We start from the raw sequence: 20,020 nt of genomic DNA on the forward strand, positions 1-20,020 counted from the left end.
GCTGGTGCCTGCAGCGGCGGTGGGAGAAATCCATCCTGACCGGGGCAGGCCAGGCTGCCGAGCTCAGGGAGGGGTTGGAGCCACGCTGGTCTGTCAGACGCCGGGGCAGGGTCGCATCCTGCGCAGGACGGACCAGGGCGACGGCAGCAGCGGCCTGCTGAGGAGATGCTGAAAGGAGACGCTCGCGTTTACTTTGAGACAGCAGGCGATGCACGGACCCTCTCCGGCGCACGACCCCGGTGTCCGCGCGCCAGTTCGCGTCCTCAGGGCCCTCGCGGATCCCACACCTCCCCAGGCAGCCGCAACAGGCCGAGGCGTGCGCCTGCGTCCCTACGGCAGCTGCAGCACAAAGCAACCGCCGTCACACAAAAACTAGCAAGACCGGTCAAATATTCCCAGAGGGGATGGAAGATGGACGGTGACGTTGCCCTTGGTAAACGGTCCCTGCATTCCACTGTTAGTTTTCCCCGGCAGTACCCCTCCCGTTTACCGGGGACGCTGCACAGCCCTCTGCTACCGGACCCAGAGGGGCGTGGGGAGGCCTTCCCGCAGCGAGCTTCCAGCTTTCCCTAAGAAAACCCAGTTACCAAAGCTGCTGGTGCCCAGGGATGCTGGCAGCACCAACACTGTTTCTCCATCATCAACGTCGTCAATGTCAACATCAACGTCATCAACACCTCATCCCAGGAACCACACCCACTAGGACTCCCCAGTACCGACGTCTCCTGATCTGTGGGGAAAAAAACCCCAGGCAGCGCCTCCATCGCCGTGGCAGGGGACAACGCTCCGTGGGACCGGCCGCGGCAGCAAGGAAGACGTATGGGATGGCAACGCCTGCGGTACGCCGTCCCTCTTCTCAGGACAGAGAAAACCATGCCTCACGCAGGGCTACGAGCCGTGTGCCCGCTTCACGTGGGGTGCCAGAGAAGAAGAAGAGGAGGACAGTGTCGCAACCAGCAACCAAAATAGATCAATTGAAAGAAAAAGCACTCAGTTGTTTCAAAACTCTTTGTCGGGTACTTTTGGCCAAAGATCACACCTCCCTGCCTCCCGCTCTGGCGAGATCTCAATTAACCTTTGTGTAATTAGCTTTCCCCAGAAGATGAGACTTCGTGACGTGAATGCCAATAAGGGAATGCAGAGCACGGATGTGCCACCCCCTCCTGCCGGGAGCGCGCCGGAGATGTCGCGGGCCACCGCGGCACCCGCTCGGTGCAGGTGCCCGCCGCGAGGCAGAGCCAGGGGCCCCGCGGCGCTGGACGCCTCGCGGGAGCGATCCCGATGCATCGGCTGGGTGCTGACGTCGCAAGGACACCTCGCCAGACTGCGCAAAAGTAGAAGGGCTCGCTCTGGGGGCTGCAAAGCCCGGAGGAAGAAAAACCCCAGACTTGGACAGCGGGAAAGAAGCGGCTCTTGGCTATCCCGTCACACTCAGGGAAGACCCTGAAAAGACACAGGAGACACGGTGACAAAAACCCTCGGTGACACAGATAAACGCGCAGGGGGCAGAGGGTGATTAAGGTTCCATCTCACGTGCCCGTGAAGAAATTGCCCTCCGAAATTCGTGACGGAGTTTCCCCAGCCGTAAGCGTTACTTCAGCGAAACAGCACGGACAAAGCTACGGGAAGGCGCTGCCGAAGACAGCGTGCGGGCAGCCGCTGCGAGCAGCGGTGCCGGGCGGCGTCCCCTGGGAACGGCAGAGCGCCCTTGCGCTCCATCGGTCAAACAATCTGGTTATCACGGATGACACGAAGGCTCTGCTAGTGACAAATGCCTGGTGGCGCATCTTCCCGCTCGCTCCTGCACCGCTTTACGATTTCAGGAATTCCCATCAAGACTTGGCCTTTGCGTAACGAGTTTGGCGGCTGAACGTCCCCTGACGTACCAGGAACTCTTGCGTGGCCGAGGTGGGAGCAGCGCCGACCGCACCAGGAACAACCAGTCGCCCTGTGAAAGCCTTGGAACGAATCCTGTCTGGGTGGTAACGGGCGGATCGGTACGGGTGGATCCGTACCAGCGTCGCTGGAATTTTTGAGACCTCCGGCAATTACCGACTCGATTGTGGCCAGGATGGAAATTTACTGATGCCTCAAGTCAGTCATCTCGCGACCCTATAAAGAGCGGTACCAGTTACCTCCCTCGGAGCGGGATGCCTCGCAGGGATGCCAGCTCCTCAGTTTGCGAAGCTGGCGACAGGGCCGGGGCTGAACTCCGGGGCCCCTCGTTCCTTGAGGCCCGACCTTCGCCCTTGAGACAATCATCTGAAGTGAGCGTTTCACTTAGCCCGAGGGGAATTTTTAACAGGTACCTTTGACTTGGTTCAATCCCACTTCTATAAATTTCCATTAAAATCACATTTACCTTGACGGTAATTCTTTGAGCGACCCAACCACTCATCTGTGACAAACGGGCGTAGCCGGCAGGACGGCAGGTAGCATCACTGATCACAAAAAAACGGAACAAGTTCACCTCCCGCATTCTCAGATAAACGGGCTCGTGATGACTGGTGTGACTGGGAGGCTGTGGGAAAACTGCAGGTGGCCAGGGCTCATGTAAAAGAGGGTAAAGGAAAAGGAATTCTTTGCAAAATGCTGGGTACCTGCTCCGAGGCTGCCTGTCAGGACAGGAAAAAATCTGATAAAGAGAAACCAGACCTGCGAGAAGAAATAGAAGGCAGAAAGAAAGCTGAGTTATCGCTCTCCCTGCGAACCGAACAGCTACAAAAAGGCACAGCAGGAGCGGGAAGAGAACCAAAGGACGGCAGAGAGGGCGGAAATGATGCTGACGTGGGCTCCCAACCCACCCCGGGCGCCCGAGGCAAAACTGAGCCAGCCTGGGGCACCAGGCTTCGCCAGTACGGCCGCGGGACGCCCCATCAGCAGGCAGGAGCTGCGGCACGAACCCAGCGTGCGGGACCGAGGCGAAGACACCCTGGGGAAGCTGCGACGGGAGCCGCGGTGGGCTGCAGGCAGCCCGGGGCGCGCGGGCGCTCTCCCGAAGCTACCGAGATGCAACCGGGAGGCTCTGCAGGTCCTTTTCACGTCCGAAGGAGAGAGAGAGAAGGGGCAGGTTCAGCAGTGCCCGTACCCAGCGGTTATCCTCCAGTGGGGACAACGGTCTGTGCTGTAAAACGGAGGAGCTGCGGGTGCAAAGTGAGAGGCTACAGCCCGGGGCAGCCCAAGGGGAAAGCTGCTCTTGCGGGGCGAGGAAGGTCGGGCTTCTAAAAGCCCTTATCCTGTTTTCTCCAGCAGCACAGGCGTTGCTCAGCTCGGGTGATTTAGTGGCTGCCCTTCCCAAAGCAGCCCTCTATGCCTTAAAAGGAAACATCCCTTTGGTGAAACACTGAATCCGGGCCCCAAAAAGAAGCATAAACTCATAAAAGGCCTGAGTAATGGAAGATTTTCTCTTAAAAGAAAGAAACAGCTGGCGGATGAGGGAGTTTACGGGGCCATTGTGTGTTTTGTTATTCTTTTGATTACCAGGGTTTTGACTGCAGTTATGGAACAGGCGGAAGAAAACTGCATCTGGTGTGAAGGCACCAGCTGGAGCGATTCAAACCCTCCTCCGAAGGGGGAGAGCTGACAACCGCAGCAACCGCGCCGCACCGCGAGAGGAGGGATCGGCTCCAAAGGACGGCGTTAAAGGAGACGGTAAAGCTCAGCTTCCTGCCCCTGTGCTTTAAAAGCACCTGACGTACGCGGCAAGGCGATGAAGGCAAAGGAAAAGCAGCCCTGTTTCATGCCGAGCAGGAGCGAAGCGCAGCCACTCGGGTCTAAAGAGGCTCTGTATAAAGGGGTGGCTTAGGAAGAAGAGATGTTCGGCAGGACAGGACAAATCACCCCGTTTCTGTTGCTTGGCGGGTACAAGGTTTCCAGGAGGCTGCTTTACTCTTGGACAGGGATGACAGCAAATGATTTTTTCTCATAAACAAGAAACAGGCCTTTCACTAAGAAATAGGACAGCAAAGGTCTCACCAGAAACACAGCAGAGTTGTGGAAACATGTTTGAAACTTTCCAGACGTGCCCAGGCCTTGTGTTTGCTTTTCACAAGTTGCACCACAATCCAGCTCCCTTGTAACTAAAATCTTCAAAACGCGTTTTTCCCCTCCAGCCTGCTCCGACGGCAGCCCTCGCCGCGACAGCGAAGGGAACGTGGGACGACAGCTCCAGGCCCCAGCAGGCTCGCAGAGGGTTATTGTGAAATGCCACGTCCGATAAACCCCTCTGCTCCGGGAGGTGGCCGCTGGGACAGGACCTGCCCGCTGCCGGGCACAGGCAGGCACGCTGCCAGCCGATGGCACCGGCCTCTGACTCACCGGTGAGAGGCCCCGCGGCAGCTGGCGGACGTGAAGCCGGTCTCCCGAGACATCCACGAGCGCTTTCTCCGCAGGGAGATCTCCCGGGAGGGCAGAGGGTGGCACGCGTATTCGCGAGAAGCCACGCAGCGTGTTCCTTCTCTGGTTGATCACGCTGTCAGAGCCCCCGTGCACATCCACGCCTAGGTCAGCCAGCAAAATCCTGAGGAAACGTCCGGCTGCTCCCTGCCCCTTCTTAATCGGCGAGCAGCAGTCAGGGCATGCCTCGGAGACAGCCCAAAGGCAGAAAAGATGAGAGGAGGTCAGAAACCAACGCAGATGCCAGGGGTCACCCGCGGCAGAGGAGAACAAGAATGTCCCTGCAGCACCGTTTCGCTCCGTGCTCACCCAATCCTTCAGCAGGGCAAGTGCTTCAGGGCCCCTTCTCCCACAAGGGATCGGCCGGAGCAGCTTCCACGCGAGGAACAGCAGGCTGGGAGGCTTCAGCTTCGGGGGAGAAGTCGTCGGGAAGGTGAAGGAGCTCTGCTAAGTCCCAAGCGGGGTCAAGAGGAGAGCGATGTGTTCAGAGGCGAAACCTCACTGCGGGCCGACGACGCAGAAGCGAGTCTCTGTGAGTAAGCCTCACCGTATGGAAAACCGGAGATGTGCCCGAAGCACCACCGGGAATATTGTGAGCAGCTGCTTTTGCAGAGCATTTCGGTATCTCCAGCCTCCTCCATTAAAAGGGCCGGCCCTTCAGAGGCTGCGGAGCTGCTGCCGCCTCCTGCAGAGAACCGGGTTATCCCGACGGCCAGGTCTGTCTCAGGCTCCGGCACGGGGAGGATCGCTCCAATTCTTGCCACCACCAGACCACATATCCCCTGGGAACACGAAGACTGGCACCTTGAAAAACAGACTGAGAGAGGTTTGTCTGGTTCGCCCTCGCTGTCGTGATAACGGCATCGCCGCGCTCTTCCCCAACAGAAATAACGCAACTCGGCACGTCCAACAGTGCCGAATTCTCTCATCCTGTCCCTGGTGGGACACGCCAAAACAGGGCACAGAAAAGCTCCTGTGGGTGAGCGTTCTGGGATATGTCTGGAAAGGACGCCTGTGCCCGTCGTGCCCGAAGGCGAGGGCGAGCTGCTGAGGGACAGCGGAGCCCTCATCGCTCCCTGCAACGGCCTGAAAGGAGGCTGGAGCCGGGGGGGTCGGTCTCTGCTCCCCAGGAACAAGCGATGGGACGAGAGGGAACGGCCTCAAGCTGCGCCAGGGCAGGGTTGGGGTGGGTGTTAGGAACAATCCCTTCCCCAAAGGGCTGCCAGGCCCTGGCCCAGGCTGCCCCGGGCAGGGGCTGAGTCCCCATCCCTGGGGGGGTTGAAAAGCCGGGGAGATGTGGTGCCTGGGGACATGGGTTAGTGGTGGCCTTGGCAGCGCTGGGTTAGCGGTTGGACTCGATGATCTTAAGGGTCTTTTCCAACCCAAACCATTCTGTGATTCTGTGACCCTCCAGGAGCAGAACGGTGTCTGCAGGCACAGACGCGGAGCAGGGGGCTGACACCGAGCGTGTGGGACCCTTCCCCATCCGGAGCCTGAAGCGCATCTGGGCAGCGACAGAAACTCTCCCTAAATGTGCTTGGCTGCGAAAAGGATCGTGTTTGCCATTTTATTGCTCACACCGAGCCGAAGCCGTGGTCGTAGACACTTCAGCAGCATTTTAAAGTCTGAGCTGCCGAGGCAGCGATCCCCTGTGCGACCCCGATGGGCTCCCGGAGCGCGGCAGCGTTGGCCGTCGCAGAGCCGTACGCACCAGCTGCTGCCTTATAAACTTGGCCTCGGGGAGGATTTGGAAAACTGTTCTAGTTTTACAAGAAAAATTCCGCTGTTTCTATAAAAGGAAACCACATGAGGATGTCTGGAATCAAAGGAGCCTTTGAAACAAAACTTCTGAGTGGGTGTTTATGTTTCACAGCGGATTAAGTTATCAGCCCCATGCAGAGCGCGGCGCGGGTGATAAATGGCCGTGGGAGAGCGGAGGCCGGTGCTTCCTCTTGCCCTGAGGAGTGACAAAAAGGGGCAGCAGCCGGGGCAGAGCTGGCGGCGCTGACGAACCTGCTTCTGCTGAAGGAGAGGCGAGAGGAAAGCGAAGACGAAGGAAATGGCTGAGGTGGCTGGATAAACCCGATAGCGCAGCGGGGCTGCTCGAGCCTGCGGAGGTTGCGGAGCCTGCTGCGGTGGGGGGGTCTGGTCCTGCAGGTTTTGTGCTGCTCCATCCAGAAATGGAGTGGGCTGGGGTTGCACAGAGCAGCAAATCGTGCTGTACGGCGCAGCAGGCTAACTGTTCGGAGCCTCCGTGCGCAGACAGCCTGAGCAGACGCACGATGGGGTGGTCTGTGTCTTCAGTGGCTCCCAGACCAGCAGCGCGGGGGCAGGAAGGGTATCTTGAGACCCCCATCGTGTCCTACGCTGTCATGGAACAGAATCACAGAGTCATAGAATCGTTAAGGTTGGAAAAGCCCTTTAAGATCCTCGAGTCCAACCGCTAACCCAGCGCTGCCAAGGCCACCACTAACCCATGTCCCCAAGCACCACATCTCCCCGGCTTTTCAATCCCCCCAGGGATGGGGACTCAGCCCCTGCCCGGGGCAGCCTGGGCCAGGGCCTGGCAGCCCTTTGGGGAAGGGATTGTTCCTAACACCCACCCCAACCCTGCCCTGGCGCAGCTTGAGGCCGTTCCCTCTCGTCCCATCGCTTGTTCCTGGGGAGCAGAGACCGACCCCCCCGGCTCCAGCCTCCTTTCAGGCCGTTGCAGAGAGCGATGAGGGCTCCCCTCAGCCTCCTCTTCTCCAGGCTGAGCCCCCCCAGCTCCCCCCCCACAGCACCGGCGCTCCAGGCCCTCGTGCCCTGCCCTGTCGCCCGCCGCCCGGCCGCCCGCCCCGTCCCCCCGTGCCTCCCGGGGCTCTTGGGGAGCCCTTGCTCCCCCAGGCCAGAGCTTCGCGCGGCGACCGCGGCGCCGCCCTGAGACCCCCGGCCCTCCCCGAGGCGATGCTGCAGGGCGCCCCGCAACCCGCCCTGTGCCGCGGGATCGCCCTGTCAGCGCGGGGGGCAGCGCAGGGCCCGGCCGGGGAAGCCCCGGGGGGGGAGAGCGGCGGCCGGGCCCGGGGGTAACGCAGCGCCCGGCGCCGCAGGCCGCTCCTCCCGGCCAGGCCGCGTTGCCATAGCGACAGCAGCCGCTCTAGCCCACCATAGAGCGCCGGCCTCGCGACCCCCGCCGGGCCGCCCGCGCCTGCGCGGCCCCGCCCCCTCGGGGTGCGCGGGGGGGGCGTGTTGCTATGGTGACGGGGGCGGGGGAGGGCGGGGCTAAGGGAGGCGTTGCCATGGGAACAGTGCGGGGAGGCCGGGGTGGGAGGGGCGGGGGTGGGGAGAGGCGTTGCCATGGGGACGGGGTGTGGCTGCGGGGACGGGAGGGGTCAGGGTCACGTTGCCATGGGGATGGGGGGCAGGGGATGCGTTGCCATGGGGAAGGGAGGTAGGGAGAGGCGTTGCCATGGGGACGGGCTGTAGCCACGGGGATGGGGTGATCAGGGACACGTTGCCATGGGGACGGGGTGTGGCTGTGGGTACCGGTGGGGCAGGGGATGCGTTGCCATGGGGATGAGGGGCAGGGAGAGGCGTTGCCATGGGGACGGGCTGTAGCCACGGGGATGGGGGGGTCATGGACAGGTTGCCATGGGGATGGGGTGTAGCTGTGGGTACCAGAGGGGCAGGGGATGCGCTGCCATGGGGACGGGGTGTTGGAGGGACAGGCAGAGGCGTTGCCATGGGGACGGGCTGTAGCCATGGGGATGGGAGGGGTCAGGGACACGTTGCCATGGGGACAGGGTGTAGTTGTGGGTACTGGCAGGGCAGGGGATGCATCACCATGGGGACGGGGGGGTAGGGGATGCGTCACCATGGGGACGGGCTGTCAGAGGGACAGGCAGAGCTGTTGCCATGGGGTCGGGGTGCTGGAGGGACAGGCAGAGGCGTCGCCATGGGGTCGTGCCCCCCCGGCCCCCCAGGCCCCCGGGAGCGGGGCGGGGCAGGGCGGCCCCGCGGGGGGCTGGTGGCCGGCAGCGCCCGGGCGAGGCGACGGCAGCGGTGGGCAAGGGGGGCAAACGCAGCCAAACCCACCCCGGCACTGCCTGGCGCGCGGCGCGGCACCGGCGCGTGCGGCGGTCGCTGGTGAGCCCGGTGGCCCGGCCTTCCCGCCCGGCCGTTCTCCGCGAGGGATCGTCTCGCCGCGGCGGCCGTCCCTGCCCGGGCCCGTGTCTTTCGGGCGGTAGCCCTGGCACAGCCACCGCGGCGCGACGCCCCGCGGCAGCTCGTGTGCCAAACCGCCGCGTTCTCCCACGCGCCCGACGCCCTCGCCGCACGCGGGACAGCACGGGGACCGGCTGAGGGAGGGTGACGGTGTTTCACCGCCTCTGACACCACCGGGGTTTCTGTTCTTCACGCGAAGGCGGCGGAGCTGCCCCCCTCGGCGGGGGGGACCCCGAGCCCGGCCCTGCCTGGCCCCGCAGAGCTCCCCTCCTTCCCGAGCGGCGAGGGCCAAGGCGCGGCCGTGCCGACACGAGCTCCGCCGAGCCCCGTCGCCCCTGCGAGGCAAAGGCTCCGAGCATCCTCCTCCTGCTGCTCCTGCTCCTCCTCCTGCTGCTCCTGCTGCTCCTGCAGCACCTGCTCCTGCTGCTGCTCCTGCTCCTCCTGCTCCTCCTCCTGCTCCTGCACCTCCTCCTCCTCCTGCTCCTGCTCCTGCAGCACCTGCTCCTGCTGCTGCTGCTGCTCCTGCTCCTCCTGCTCCTCCTCCTGCTCCTGCATCACCTGCTGCTGCTGCTGCTGCTGCTCCTGCTCCTCCTGCTCCTTCTGCTTCTCCTGCTTCTCCTGCTCCTCCTCCTCCTGCTCCTCCTCCTGCTCCTGCTGCTTCTCCTCTCCCGTTCCCGCTCCTGCTCCTGCGCTCTGCGAGAGCTCACCTGGAGCGCGGCTCCGCTGCGGGGCCTGGTTCTGCAGTGCTCATTTCTGCACGCAGGCTTCGCTTGCTCAGCTTTTCTCCGGCGTTCTGCCGTGCGCCAAGGGGAAAGCGCGGGCTCACGACGGCCCCGTGGCCCGGAGCCCCCATCCCTGGGGACAGCAGGCGGGAGACATCACCGAGCGTGTCCCACGCCCGTGGGTGCGGCCGCTTGGCAAAACGTGTCCTGGTGGGATCCGGCCCCACGGAGCATCCCCGGGTGGAAATTTCCGTGGGGAACGTGGCAGGGAAGGGTCGGGGCTGTTGGCGGCAGCCGGCGTCCCCGTCGCTTTGGCCACCAAGATTTTTGCTTGCTCTTCCAGCGGGCGCGGAGCTGACGCCGCCTTGCCTGCGCCTGAAGCAGCCGGCCGGAGGCCGGTTTGCATCCCGAATTTTGCAGCCGTAGGCTAGGAAATGTCTTCCGCACCCAAAACATTCAATTTTGCCAGGTGCCGCAGGGTGGGAAGGAGCCGCGGCGGGGGCTCGGGGGGAACGGGGCTTTGGGGGCTGGTGGTCCCTTCCCACTCAGGACGGAGACGGGGCGACCCACGGAGGTCTGGGGTTCTGCGCTTTTTGGGGACGGGGGGCTGCGGGGGGGGGGGGGCGGGGGAGCGCCCAGGCGCTCCCCCGCCCCCCCCCCCCGCAGCCCCCCGTCCCCTTTGCGTGTCCGTGGTCTCGAGTGGGTTTGTCCCGGCTCTTATCTCGCCTCGTCCCTGGAGTTTGATCGCAGCGAGGCCATAAAGAGCGAAGCCCCCGGAGCGAAGGGGGGAACGACCGGGCGGCCACGGGGACGGAGCCTGCGTGACCGCAGGGTGTTCATTAACCCGCGGGGAGGACGGGGGGGGGGGGGGGGGGGGGGGCAGCCCCACGCGTGGGGGGGGGGGGGCGTGGGAAGCCCCTCGAAGGACACACCGCCCACAGCCCGTTTGGGGGGGGGGGGGGCTGTTGGCACGGTGCGGGGGTGCGGGGCCCCTCCCCGGTCGTGTGTGTGTGTCCCCCCCCCCGATCCCACGCGTGGGCGTGTCGGGAGGGAGCGCGGCGGCGAGCGGCGGCGGGAGCGCAGGTGCGGGGCGGCGGAGCGGGGGTCGCAGCCCCCCGGGATGGGGGGGGGGGGGGCGTGGGAAAACCGCAGCCCCCCGGGGCGTGGAGGGGCGGGGAGCGGGGGGGCCGGGCCCGGCCGGCAGCAGCCTTGACCCCGCGCAGGACCGGGCAGGATTTGGCCCCCGGCCCGGGCATTGCGGGGGGGGGAGAGGGGGGTCAGCGCCCCCGGGGCGGCGGGGCCGGGGCAGAGAGCGGGCAGCCGCGGCGCAGGCAGGGTTCCAGAGCGCGGGCAGGTGAGTGGGGGGCAGAGGAGGGGGTCCCTGCCTGCTGCCTGCAAGGGGGGGGGGGGCTGCTCCTTGGGGAGCCGGGGTGCTCATCCCCCCGCCGGGGTCGGGGTCCGGAGCCCCCCTGCCGCCCTCGCACCCTGGCCGGCAGCCGCAGCGGAGGGGCTCCGTGGGGAGCAGGGCATCGTCGGGGTCTTGGTTGCCCCCCGAGCCCCCGTCCCGCCGGCGGGAGGTGAGCATGGCAGAGCGCAGGCCCCCTCCCCGCCCCAGAGCCCCCCCAGCGCCGTGTCCCAGCGTCCCCCCAGCCCGCAGCTGCTGCTCTGGGTGGGTGCCGGCCGCCGGCCGGAGCCCCCCGCCAGGGCCGGGTCGGGGGGCTGCGCAGCCCCCATGCCGGGTGCTGGCTGTTGCGGGGCGTCACCGCGTGCCCGTCGCCTCCGGCACCCCGCAGCCTGCTGAAGCGGCCCTGAGCAGAGCCCATCCCCAGCTGCTGGGCCACCCCGGTCCCCCCCTGCCCTCGTCCTGCGGGGCTGCGAGCCCCCGGGGCTCGGGCTGGCGGCAGGGACCCCTCAGCTGGGGGACCGTGCCCGCAGCCGGACCCCCAGCACCCCGACGGCTCCCTCCGGGGGGCTGGGTGCTCCATGGGGCTGGTGCTCAGCACCCAGCAGGGTTTGTGCTCCCCCAGGATGGGAGAGACGGCACGGCACGGCACGGCATGGCATGGCACGCTGCCCGCCTTGCCGGCACGCTGTTGCACAGCAGGACGGGGCGGCCTTTGCAGCAGCAGCTGCTGGCACGTGCTGTCGTCATCCTGCGGTGCCCGCGACACGTTTTGCCAGGATGCCGGCACTGTCGGCGGCTGCTGGTGGGGCGAGCACCAGGTCTGCACCGAAGGCTGCTGCGGAGAGGGGGGATCGGCGATTCCCCGTCCCGGGGGACAGCATCGGTCACGGCCGGCCGCAGGCAGGGACACGGCCCCGTGGCCGACCGCTCCCTCTGCCCCCAGGTCCCCCAAGGATGTGGCTGCTCTGGCTCGCCTGGGCGCTGGCCGTGCTGGGTGTCACAGCCGGCCCCAGCCCTGACCCCAGCCCCAACGCCGACCCCAGCCCCAGCCCCGGCCCCGGCCCCACCGTGCCGCCTCCGGACAAGGCCTCCATCTTTGCCGACCTGTCGCCGGCGGAGCTGCGTGCCGTGCGGACCTTCCTGATGAGCCGCCCCGAGCTGGGGCTGTCCCCAAGCCACGGGGGGCCCCTGGCCAAGAACAGCCTCTTCCTGGTGGAGCTGCTGCCCCCCAAGAAGCGGCTGGCCCTGCGCTACCTGGACCAGGGCGGCCCCCAGCCCCGGCGCCAGGCTCGGGCCGTCGTCTTCTTCGGGGGGCAGGCGGAGCCCAACATCACCGAATTCGCCGTGGGGCCCCTGCCCCGGCCCAACTCCTACCGGCCGCTGCACTTCAAGGGGGGCCGCGCCATCCCCTTCACCGCCCGGCCCATGACCCAGCTGGAGTACGAGCTGCTGCACCGCACGCTGGCGGAGGCGATGGAGCCGCTCTACCGGCTGCTGCGCGACTCCACCGGCTTCTGGTACCACAACTGCTCCCGGCGCTGCCTGACCTTCTCGGACATCGCGCCGCGGGGGCTGGCGCCCGGCGAGCGCCGCAGCTGGCTGGTGCTGCAGCGCTTCGTGGAGGGCTTCTTCCTGCACCCGATGGGGCTGGAGGTGCTGGTGGACCACCGGGACCCCGACCCGCGGCGCTGGGCGGTGCAGCGGCTCTGGTACAACGGGCAGTACTTCTCCAGCCCGCAGGAGCTGGCCGAGCGCTACGAGCAGGGGACGCTGGCGGTGGCCCGCCTGCCCGAGCCCCCGTCCCGGCAGCTCTTCTCCAGCTACGAGCCCCGCGGGCACTTCGCCACCGGCACCCCCACCGAGGTGCACGGGGCCAAGGTGTGCGAGCCCCAGGGCCGGCGGTACCGGCTGCGGGGCAACCAGCTGGAGTACGGGGGCTGGAGCCTGGCCTTCCGCCTGCGCTCCTCCGCCGGCCTCCAGCTCTTCGACCTGCGCTTCAACGGGGAGCGCCTGGCCTACGAGGTGAGCGTGCAGGAGGCCATCGCCTTCTACGGGGGCCACACGCCGGCCGCCATGCAGACCAAGTACATGGACGCCGGCTGGGGCATGGGCTCCGTCACCTACGAGCTGGCCCGCGGCATCGACTGCCCCGAGGCGGCCACCTACCTGGACGCCCACCACCTCTACGACGCCGACGGGCCGGTGCGCTTCTCCGGCGCCATCTGCGTCTTCGAGCTGCCCACCGGCGTCCCGCTCCGCCGCCACTTCGACAGCGACTTCCGTGGGGGGTTCAACTTTTACGCCGGCCTGGAGGGGCAGGCGCTGGTCCTGCGCACCACCTCCACCGTCTACAACTACGACTACATCTGGGACTTCCTCCTCTACCCCAACGGCGTGATGGAGGCCAAGGTCCACGCCACCGGCTTCATCCACGCCACCTTCTACACGCCGCAGGGCCGGCGCTACGGCAGCCGCGTCCACAGCCACCTCCTGGGCAACCTCCACACCCACCTGGTGCACTACAAGGTGGACCTGGACATCGCAGGTGCAGCCCCCCGCCGCCCCGGGGCCTCCCCTGCTCCTGCGGGGCTGGGGAGGGTGCGGGGAGGGGGGACCGGACCCCACGCCGGGGGCTCGGGGGCCTCGTCCCCAGGGAAGCGTTGCCGTCTGGGCATCGCCCGGACCCTCTGAAGATGACCCCCCCCAGGGTGGCACCTCTGTGGGGTCCCAGCCCCGTGCCCTGGGCAAGCGGCCGCCGGGTGGGCACCCGTCTATGGGACGCGGCTGCGCCCCGGGCCCCCGCTGCCGCTCACGGCCTCTCTGCTTGCAGGCACCGGCAACAGCTTCGAGACGATGGACTTGCGCTTCGAGAACATCTCCAACCCCTGGAGCCCGGGCGCCCGCGTGGTGCAGCCCTGGCTGCACCGGCAGCCCCGCCGCAGCGAGCGCCAGGCCGCCTTCCCCTTCGGCAAGGCGCTGCCGCGCTACCTGCTCTTCTACAACCCGCACCGGCGCAACCGCTGGGGCCACCTGCGCAGCTACCGCATCCAGCACAGCTCCCACGCCGGGCGGGTGCTGCCGCACGGCTGGCAGGAGGAGAAGGGCATCTCCTGGGGCAGGTGGGCTGGGGGTTCCCCGCAGCACGAGGACACGGCTCCTTCCAGCCCCGGTGGGCTCCGGCGCGGCCAGCCCCGCTGTCCGTGTGCCAAGCCCTGAGGGTCACCCGGCTGCCGTGGTCACGGCATGGGGACCTTCCCCTGGCGGCACCTCGTGCCCTCGGCTCCCCGTCCCCACCCCGGCAGCCCTGCTGCGGGCTGAGCTGGTCACGGTCATGGCTGCCGTCATCCCTGGCTGCCGGGTGACCCCCGGAGAGACCCCCCCGTTCCTGCCGCGGCACCTCGGGGCCGGTGGTGGCACCCACCCAAGGGGCACCGGGGTCCCAGCTGGGAGCACCCTGCCTGCGGGGGACCCCGGTCCCCCTGGCCTGGCGCAGCGCGGATGCGGCCGGTGGCCTCACCAGCGTGGGCTGCTGTGCCGAGCCCCCCCGGAGCCACGGAGCCCTCCGGGACCCCTCACCTCCCGCCGGCCCCCGCGTCCCCTCTGTGTGGCTGGGCTGGTGGTGGCACCGCTGGGGGAGCCCAGGCAGGGGCGGGAGGTGGGACCCCTGGCCACGGCACCCGCACACGTGGGTCTGCCGGCTCCCTGCCCCCTGCGGCGGGCCTGATCCTGCCCCCGTCCCTCGCAGGTACCACCTGGCCGTGACGCGGCACCACGAGAACGAGCCCACCAGCAGCAGCATCTACACCCAGAACGACCCCTGGGAGCCCCTGGTCAGCTTCGAGGGCTTCCTCCGCAACAACGAGAGCATCGAGGACCAGGTGACAGCCGGGGACACGGGGTGGCGGGGACGGAGCTGGGCAGGGGGGTCCACCGTGCCGCGTGCCCCGCTGACGGCCGCGGTCCCCTCCCCGCAGGACCTGGTGGCCTGGGTGACCGTCGGCTTCCTGCACGTCCCGCACGCCGAGGACATCCCTAACACAGCCACCCCCGGCAACGCCGTCGGCTTCTTCCTGCGCCCCTTCAACTTCTTCGACGAGGACCCCTCGGTGGCCTCGCGCGGCCCCGTCATCGTCCGGCCGCTGGACGCCCCCGCCTTCTCCCAGCTGGAGATCCAGCGCTGGACGCCCGCCAGCCCCGGCCCCTGCGTCGCCCCGGGGCCCTTCACCTACAACGGCACCTACCGGCAGGAGTGACCTGCCCCGGGGGCACCGGGCACCCTGCGCCACGCAGGGCAGGGGCGGCCGCGGGGACACCGAGGCGTGGGCCGTGCCGTGCCGCGCCGCGTCCTGGGCTCAGTAAAGGCGATGCCACCTCCTCCGGCCCCGTCTCTGCCTGGGCCCTGCGGCAGCCCTGGCACCGCTGCAGGCACCGGTGCGGGCACGGGGAGCGCCCTGCCCCGCCATCCGCTCTTGCAATATTTAATTACGCCGCCGTTCAAGGTTGCTCCCCCCCGCGCCCTTCCCCAGCCCTTGCCCCCCCGGGCCCAGGTCGGGGGGTGCTGGCACGGCCCCCCGCACCCCACGGGAGGGTCCCCCCGTCCCTTCCCTCCCGGGGGGTCCTGTCCTCGCGGCACCGTCCCGCAGCCGCGGTGGCACAGCTCTGCCGTGGGCCCATCCCGCAGCGCAGCCGCACACAGAGCCGGGGTGTCTGTCCGGTTTATTGGGGGGGGACACGGACGACGGGGGGCACCTACCGCGGAAGGCGACATGCAGGGCTGCGTGACACGGCAGGTCGGGCAGACGCAGCGCCCGGCTACGGGACGACGGCACGAACACGGCACACGCTACCAGGAGCCGGCGGGTGAGCGGGTGGGTGGGTGGGCGGGCAGCGGCCCCACGGCCCCCAGCCCTGCCCGTGCCCCCTCCCCGCCAGGGTGTCCCCCTCCCTGTGTGTGGGGTGGCCCCGCGGGCTGGGACGATGCCGGGGGGCTGCACCCCCTGCCCCGTGCCACCGGCTGTGCTGGGGCAGCGGCCGCGGGGGACCCCAGCTGGGGGGATGCAGGGGAACCGGGGGGTACCCCCGGCCACACGGCGCTGCCCCACAGACAGACAGACGTCCCCGGCCGGCAGGGCCTCCCGCAGCCAGGACAAGGACGGGGGACACGGCTGGGGGGTCCACGCACCCGCCACGCACCTCCGCCCGCATGGCGGCTCAGCACGCGCGCGTGTGCAGATTCGCACACATGCACATGTGTGCACACGCGAGCCGTGGCAGGCGGGAAGCATGGCTGGGGTGACCGTACATACACATGCACACATACGCGCGGGCACAGCCTGTCTGTCTGTCCCGGAGAGCGACGCGGGCGTCCCGGCACAGCAGGAGCCCCCCCGCGACACACAGGGCGTCCCGGGGCGCCGGACACGACCGCACGCGCACACACACGCATGTGCACACACACACGTGCACACACACACACAGAGACAGGGCGAGTGCAGGCCGCCAGACCCGCAGCACGCGGAAACACGCGTGACACACACGTGGCACACGCACAGGCACGCGTGCGCGCCCCTCACAGCCCCCCCGCTCCTCCCGTCGCGCTGCCGGCCCCGGGGGGGCTCCGGTCGTGGGGCAGCGCGGCCCCGGCCGGCCGGGGGTCTGGCTGGGGAAGGGGCTGTGGGGCCGTGCCCGCTGTGAGACTACGGGGAGGAGGAGGAGGAGGAAGGGGAGGCGAAGAGCAGCACGCATCCAACAGTCCTGCCAGCCGAGCCCTGGAAGCGCCGGCGCGGCGGCGGGTGGGGGGCCTGGCCCCCCAGGTTAGGCCAGCTAACGTGGGGGTGCCGGGGTATCCCGCCGCCCCCCCCGCAGGCTGCCGGCGGCGGGAGGGATTGTCCGTGGGGGACGGCGGCCTGGAGCCCACCGGCCCGGCCAGCGTCCTGGGGACGGGGGTCTCGCGTCCCGTCGCGCCGGGGGTCCCGGCCTCGTCCCTGCCCTGCCCATTAACTCCCGGGGTCGGAGCAGTGTCTATGCAGGGTCTGTGTGTCCGGCGTGGTGGCCAGCTGTCCGGGCAGGGAGAGGCGGCGCGGCGGGGCGGCCGTCGGCTCCACCAGCAGCACCACGTCCGGCGGCGGGGGCGGCTCGTCGCAGGGGTCCGGGGCGTGCGGCAGCTCCAGCGGCACCGGGTAGCTGGGAACCTGCGGGAGCAAGGTCAGCCGGTGTCACCGCCGCACCAGGGATGGGAGAGGGGGCTCGGCGTGCCGCCCACCCGGCTCCGGCTGCACCGGCGGGCAACGGCGCTTGGGAATGGGGCAACGAGGGGTTGCCCCAAACTTGGGGGTCCGGGGACCGGGCTGCGCTCACCTGAGAGAGCGGCTGGATGGGGGTGATGGGGAGGACGGGCTGCAGCGGACATGGGGGGCCGGGGGGCTGGTGGGGGGACGAAACCGTGCTGTAGGCGGGCGGCACCAGCGTGGCCTGACGCTGCAGCAGCTGCATGATGGCGCTGATGTCGGCGGCCATGCGGGTCTCCAGCCTGCAGACAGACAGGCGTCAGGGTGCGTGCAGGGCGCTGCGTGGCAGCACGACCCCATGGGAGCCCCCCAATCGCCCCCAACGGGGGCGATTGGGGGGCTCCCATGGGGTCGTGCAGCCCCTGTTAACCCCCTCAGGTACCTGTTGAGCTGCTTCTGGAGCAGGTCGAGGCGCGTCTCCACCTCGGAGCGCTGGCGGCGGCTCATGGACGGCAGCGGGATGCTGAGAGCGGCGTGAGCCGGGATGGTGCAGCGCGGCAGCTCCTGGTATTGCCGCCCTCGGCTCTCCCCCCAGAAACTGAAGATGTTGGAGACCCCCGAGAAGGCTCCTGTAAGGGTGGGGGGGAACCATCAGTGCCCTTGGGGTCTCTCAGCAGGCAGAGACCCCCCCGAAGTGCGGCACGGGGATGCAACGGCAGAGGGGGTGCAGGCGATGGGGGTTTGGGGTCTGCGTAACCCTGAGCAAGGAGGGGAGGACCGGGGACCCCCCCCACCCCATCCCAAGCCCCCTCGTCCCCACCTGAGAGCGGGTTGCACATGTCGCTGCCCTTGCACTCCTCGGCCTCGGCGGGCGCGGGCGCCTCGCCGCCCGGGCGGGCACTGCGGAACGGGGAGAGCGCGGCGGCCCCCGGCCCGGGCACGGGGGGCTCGTCCTCGTCGCTGGAGGGGGAGCTGGAGGGCGAGCTGGAGTGGCAGGGCTCCCACTCGGCCGGCCCGCGCGGGGCACCGGGCGCCTGGCAGCTCCTGCCTGGCCGCAGCGCCTTCGTCCCGCTCCGCAGCTCCCCGGCGTTGGCGGCGTCTGCGGGGGGACAGGCCCTGGGTCACGGCGGCCCCTCGGGGCCCGGACCCCCCCCGGCCCCCCGGCCCCACCTTTCTCCGTGCGCCGGCGGAAGGAGAGCTTGCGCTTTCGCAGGCGGTTGAAGCCGCTCTCCAGCTCCTCGCTGCCCGGGGAGCCGGGGATCATGTTGGTCTGCGGGGAGGAGCGGGGCGTGAGCCCGGGGGGGCTGGAGACCCCCCCACCCCGCGCCGGCAGGGACCGCGGTGGCAGCGCATGGTTCCGGTGCTGGGGGGCGATGCTGGGGGTCTTCCCGGGGTGACCGTCCCCCGTCCCTGGGCATCCTCCCGTGCCAGGCCCCCCCCAGCGCGCCCAGGACCCCCCCGGGCCCAGCGGGACGGGTGCCCCCCCGGCCCCTGACCCCCGCAGCCCCTCACATCGCGCAGGTTGAAGGTGATCTCCAGGCTGGACCAGAAGTGGTCGGAGAACTCGGGGTACATGTCCAGCACCTCCAGCAGGTCCTCGCGGTGGATCTTGTGCAAGTCGCAGTAGGTCAGCGCCCGCACGTCCGCGTTGGACTTCCCCGGCCGCGCGTACAGGTTCAGCGGCTCCCCGAAGATGTCGTTCTTCCCTGGGGGGGCGGCGGCACCGGGGGGGGGGGGGGGTCAGCCCGGGGGGCACGGCGGGGCTGGCTGGCACAGCCCCGGCTCCCCGCTGCGCCCAGGCCCCCGCCCCGGCGCCGGGTCCCCCGCGGGCTCACCCAGGATGGCCACCACCACATCCCCGCGCAGGATCTCGATGGAGCCGCGGGAGATGAAGTAGAGGGCGGTGAGGACGTCGCCGGCGTGCACCAGCGTGTCCCCGGGCGGGGCGTGCGTGGTCTTGAACTTCATGGCCAGGGCGCGCAGGCAGCCCTTGGTGGCCCCCTTGAAGGGCTTGCAGTTCTGCAGCAGGCTGCGGTTCAGGTGCAGGCAGATGTCTGCCTGCAGGCACTCGGGGAAGCCCTTCAGCACCTGCGGGACACGGCCGGTCACGGAGCGGGCCTTGGGGGGACGCGGCGCGCCGCCGGCCGGCCGGGCGCTCACCGCGTTCATGTCGATGCCGTTGGTGTAGGACCAGGCGTGCTGGAAGTACTCCTCCAGGCGCTGGCGCAGCGGGTTGGGGATCTGGTGGAAGCGGATGAACTCGCGGACGCGCAGCATCTGGGTGTGGTAGCGCGCGGTGCCCGAGTACAGGCGCTGGATGATGGCCGACACGTTCCCGAAGATGCTGGCGTACATCAGGGCTGCGGCGGGGCGAGCGGGGTGAGGGGAGGCCCCCGGCACCGCTCCCCCCGCCCCACGGGCCGCCCCGCCGGCGGCACGGGGGTCCCACCGGGATCACGGGTCCCCCCCACGCTCGCCGGCACCCGCACCCGGACGCACGGGCACGTGCCGGCGGGAGCACGGCCAGCTCGCGGAGCTGCCCACGGACGTGCTCCGGCGCACGCTCACACGTGCACACTCACACGCGCAGGCCCAGCAGTCCGGTCTCATGCATGTGCGTGTTCGAGCACACGTATACATGCTCACACGTGCACGTGCACGCTCACACACACACTCGCGTGTGCATACTCAGACACATGCACGCTCGCACTCGCATGCACACACGTGCATGTTCACACGCGCACATGTACACCCACACACATGCACGCCCAGACACGCATGCTCACACACATGCACACGTGTGCTTGCATACACACACGCATACCCACACACACATGCACATTCGCACATGCATGCTCAGACACGCATGCATGCTCACACGCGCATCCACACACATGCACACTCACACACATGCATGTTCACACTCACACATGTACACCCACACAGGCATACTCACACACATGCTCATACACACACGCGCGCACAGATGTGCTCACACACACGCGTACCCACACACATGCACACTCACATACACGCTCACACGCATGTGCACACACACACGCTCACAC

General features: G+C 68.3%; 2 protein-coding genes across 2 annotated transcripts in view; one reads left to right on the forward strand and one right to left on the reverse strand.

Moving 5' to 3' along the window:
- Nucleotides 1-4,832: 4,832 nt before the first annotated feature.
- Nucleotides 4,833-14,978, forward strand: AOC1 (amine oxidase copper containing 1; the record flags this gene model as incomplete). The annotated part of the gene is made up of 5 exons (XM_082338029.1): nucleotides 4,833-5,221; nucleotides 11,669-13,270; nucleotides 13,556-13,844; nucleotides 14,471-14,603; nucleotides 14,700-14,978. The coding sequence occupies exons 1-5, from the start codon at nucleotides 4,960-4,962 to the stop codon at nucleotides 14,976-14,978; spliced, it is 2,565 nt and encodes an 854-aa protein (XP_082194155.1). The 5' UTR covers nucleotides 4,833-4,959.
- A 1,743-nt stretch (nucleotides 14,979-16,721) lies between these two features.
- The window catches only part of KCNH2 (potassium voltage-gated channel subfamily H member 2), a gene marked incomplete at both ends in the record, with an annotated part of 29,063 nt that continues 25,764 nt past the window's right edge, over nucleotides 16,722-20,020 (reverse strand). Inside the window, 8 exons of the mRNA XM_082306000.1 lie at nucleotides 16,722-16,916; nucleotides 17,083-17,254; nucleotides 17,395-17,581; nucleotides 17,773-18,051; nucleotides 18,123-18,222; nucleotides 18,465-18,658; nucleotides 18,788-19,040; nucleotides 19,113-19,312. Of these exons, the coding sequence (XP_082162126.1) occupies nucleotides 16,722-16,916; nucleotides 17,083-17,254; nucleotides 17,395-17,581; nucleotides 17,773-18,051; nucleotides 18,123-18,222; nucleotides 18,465-18,658; nucleotides 18,788-19,040; nucleotides 19,113-19,312 (1,580 nt within the window). The remainder of the gene's footprint in view (nucleotides 16,917-17,082; nucleotides 17,255-17,394; nucleotides 17,582-17,772; nucleotides 18,052-18,122; nucleotides 18,223-18,464; nucleotides 18,659-18,787; nucleotides 19,041-19,112; nucleotides 19,313-20,020) is intronic.

This window comes from Platalea leucorodia (genome assembly GCF_965183815.1).
Source record: "Platalea leucorodia genome assembly, chromosome: 1".
Taxonomy (NCBI): Eukaryota; Metazoa; Chordata; class Aves; order Pelecaniformes; family Threskiornithidae; genus Platalea; species Platalea leucorodia.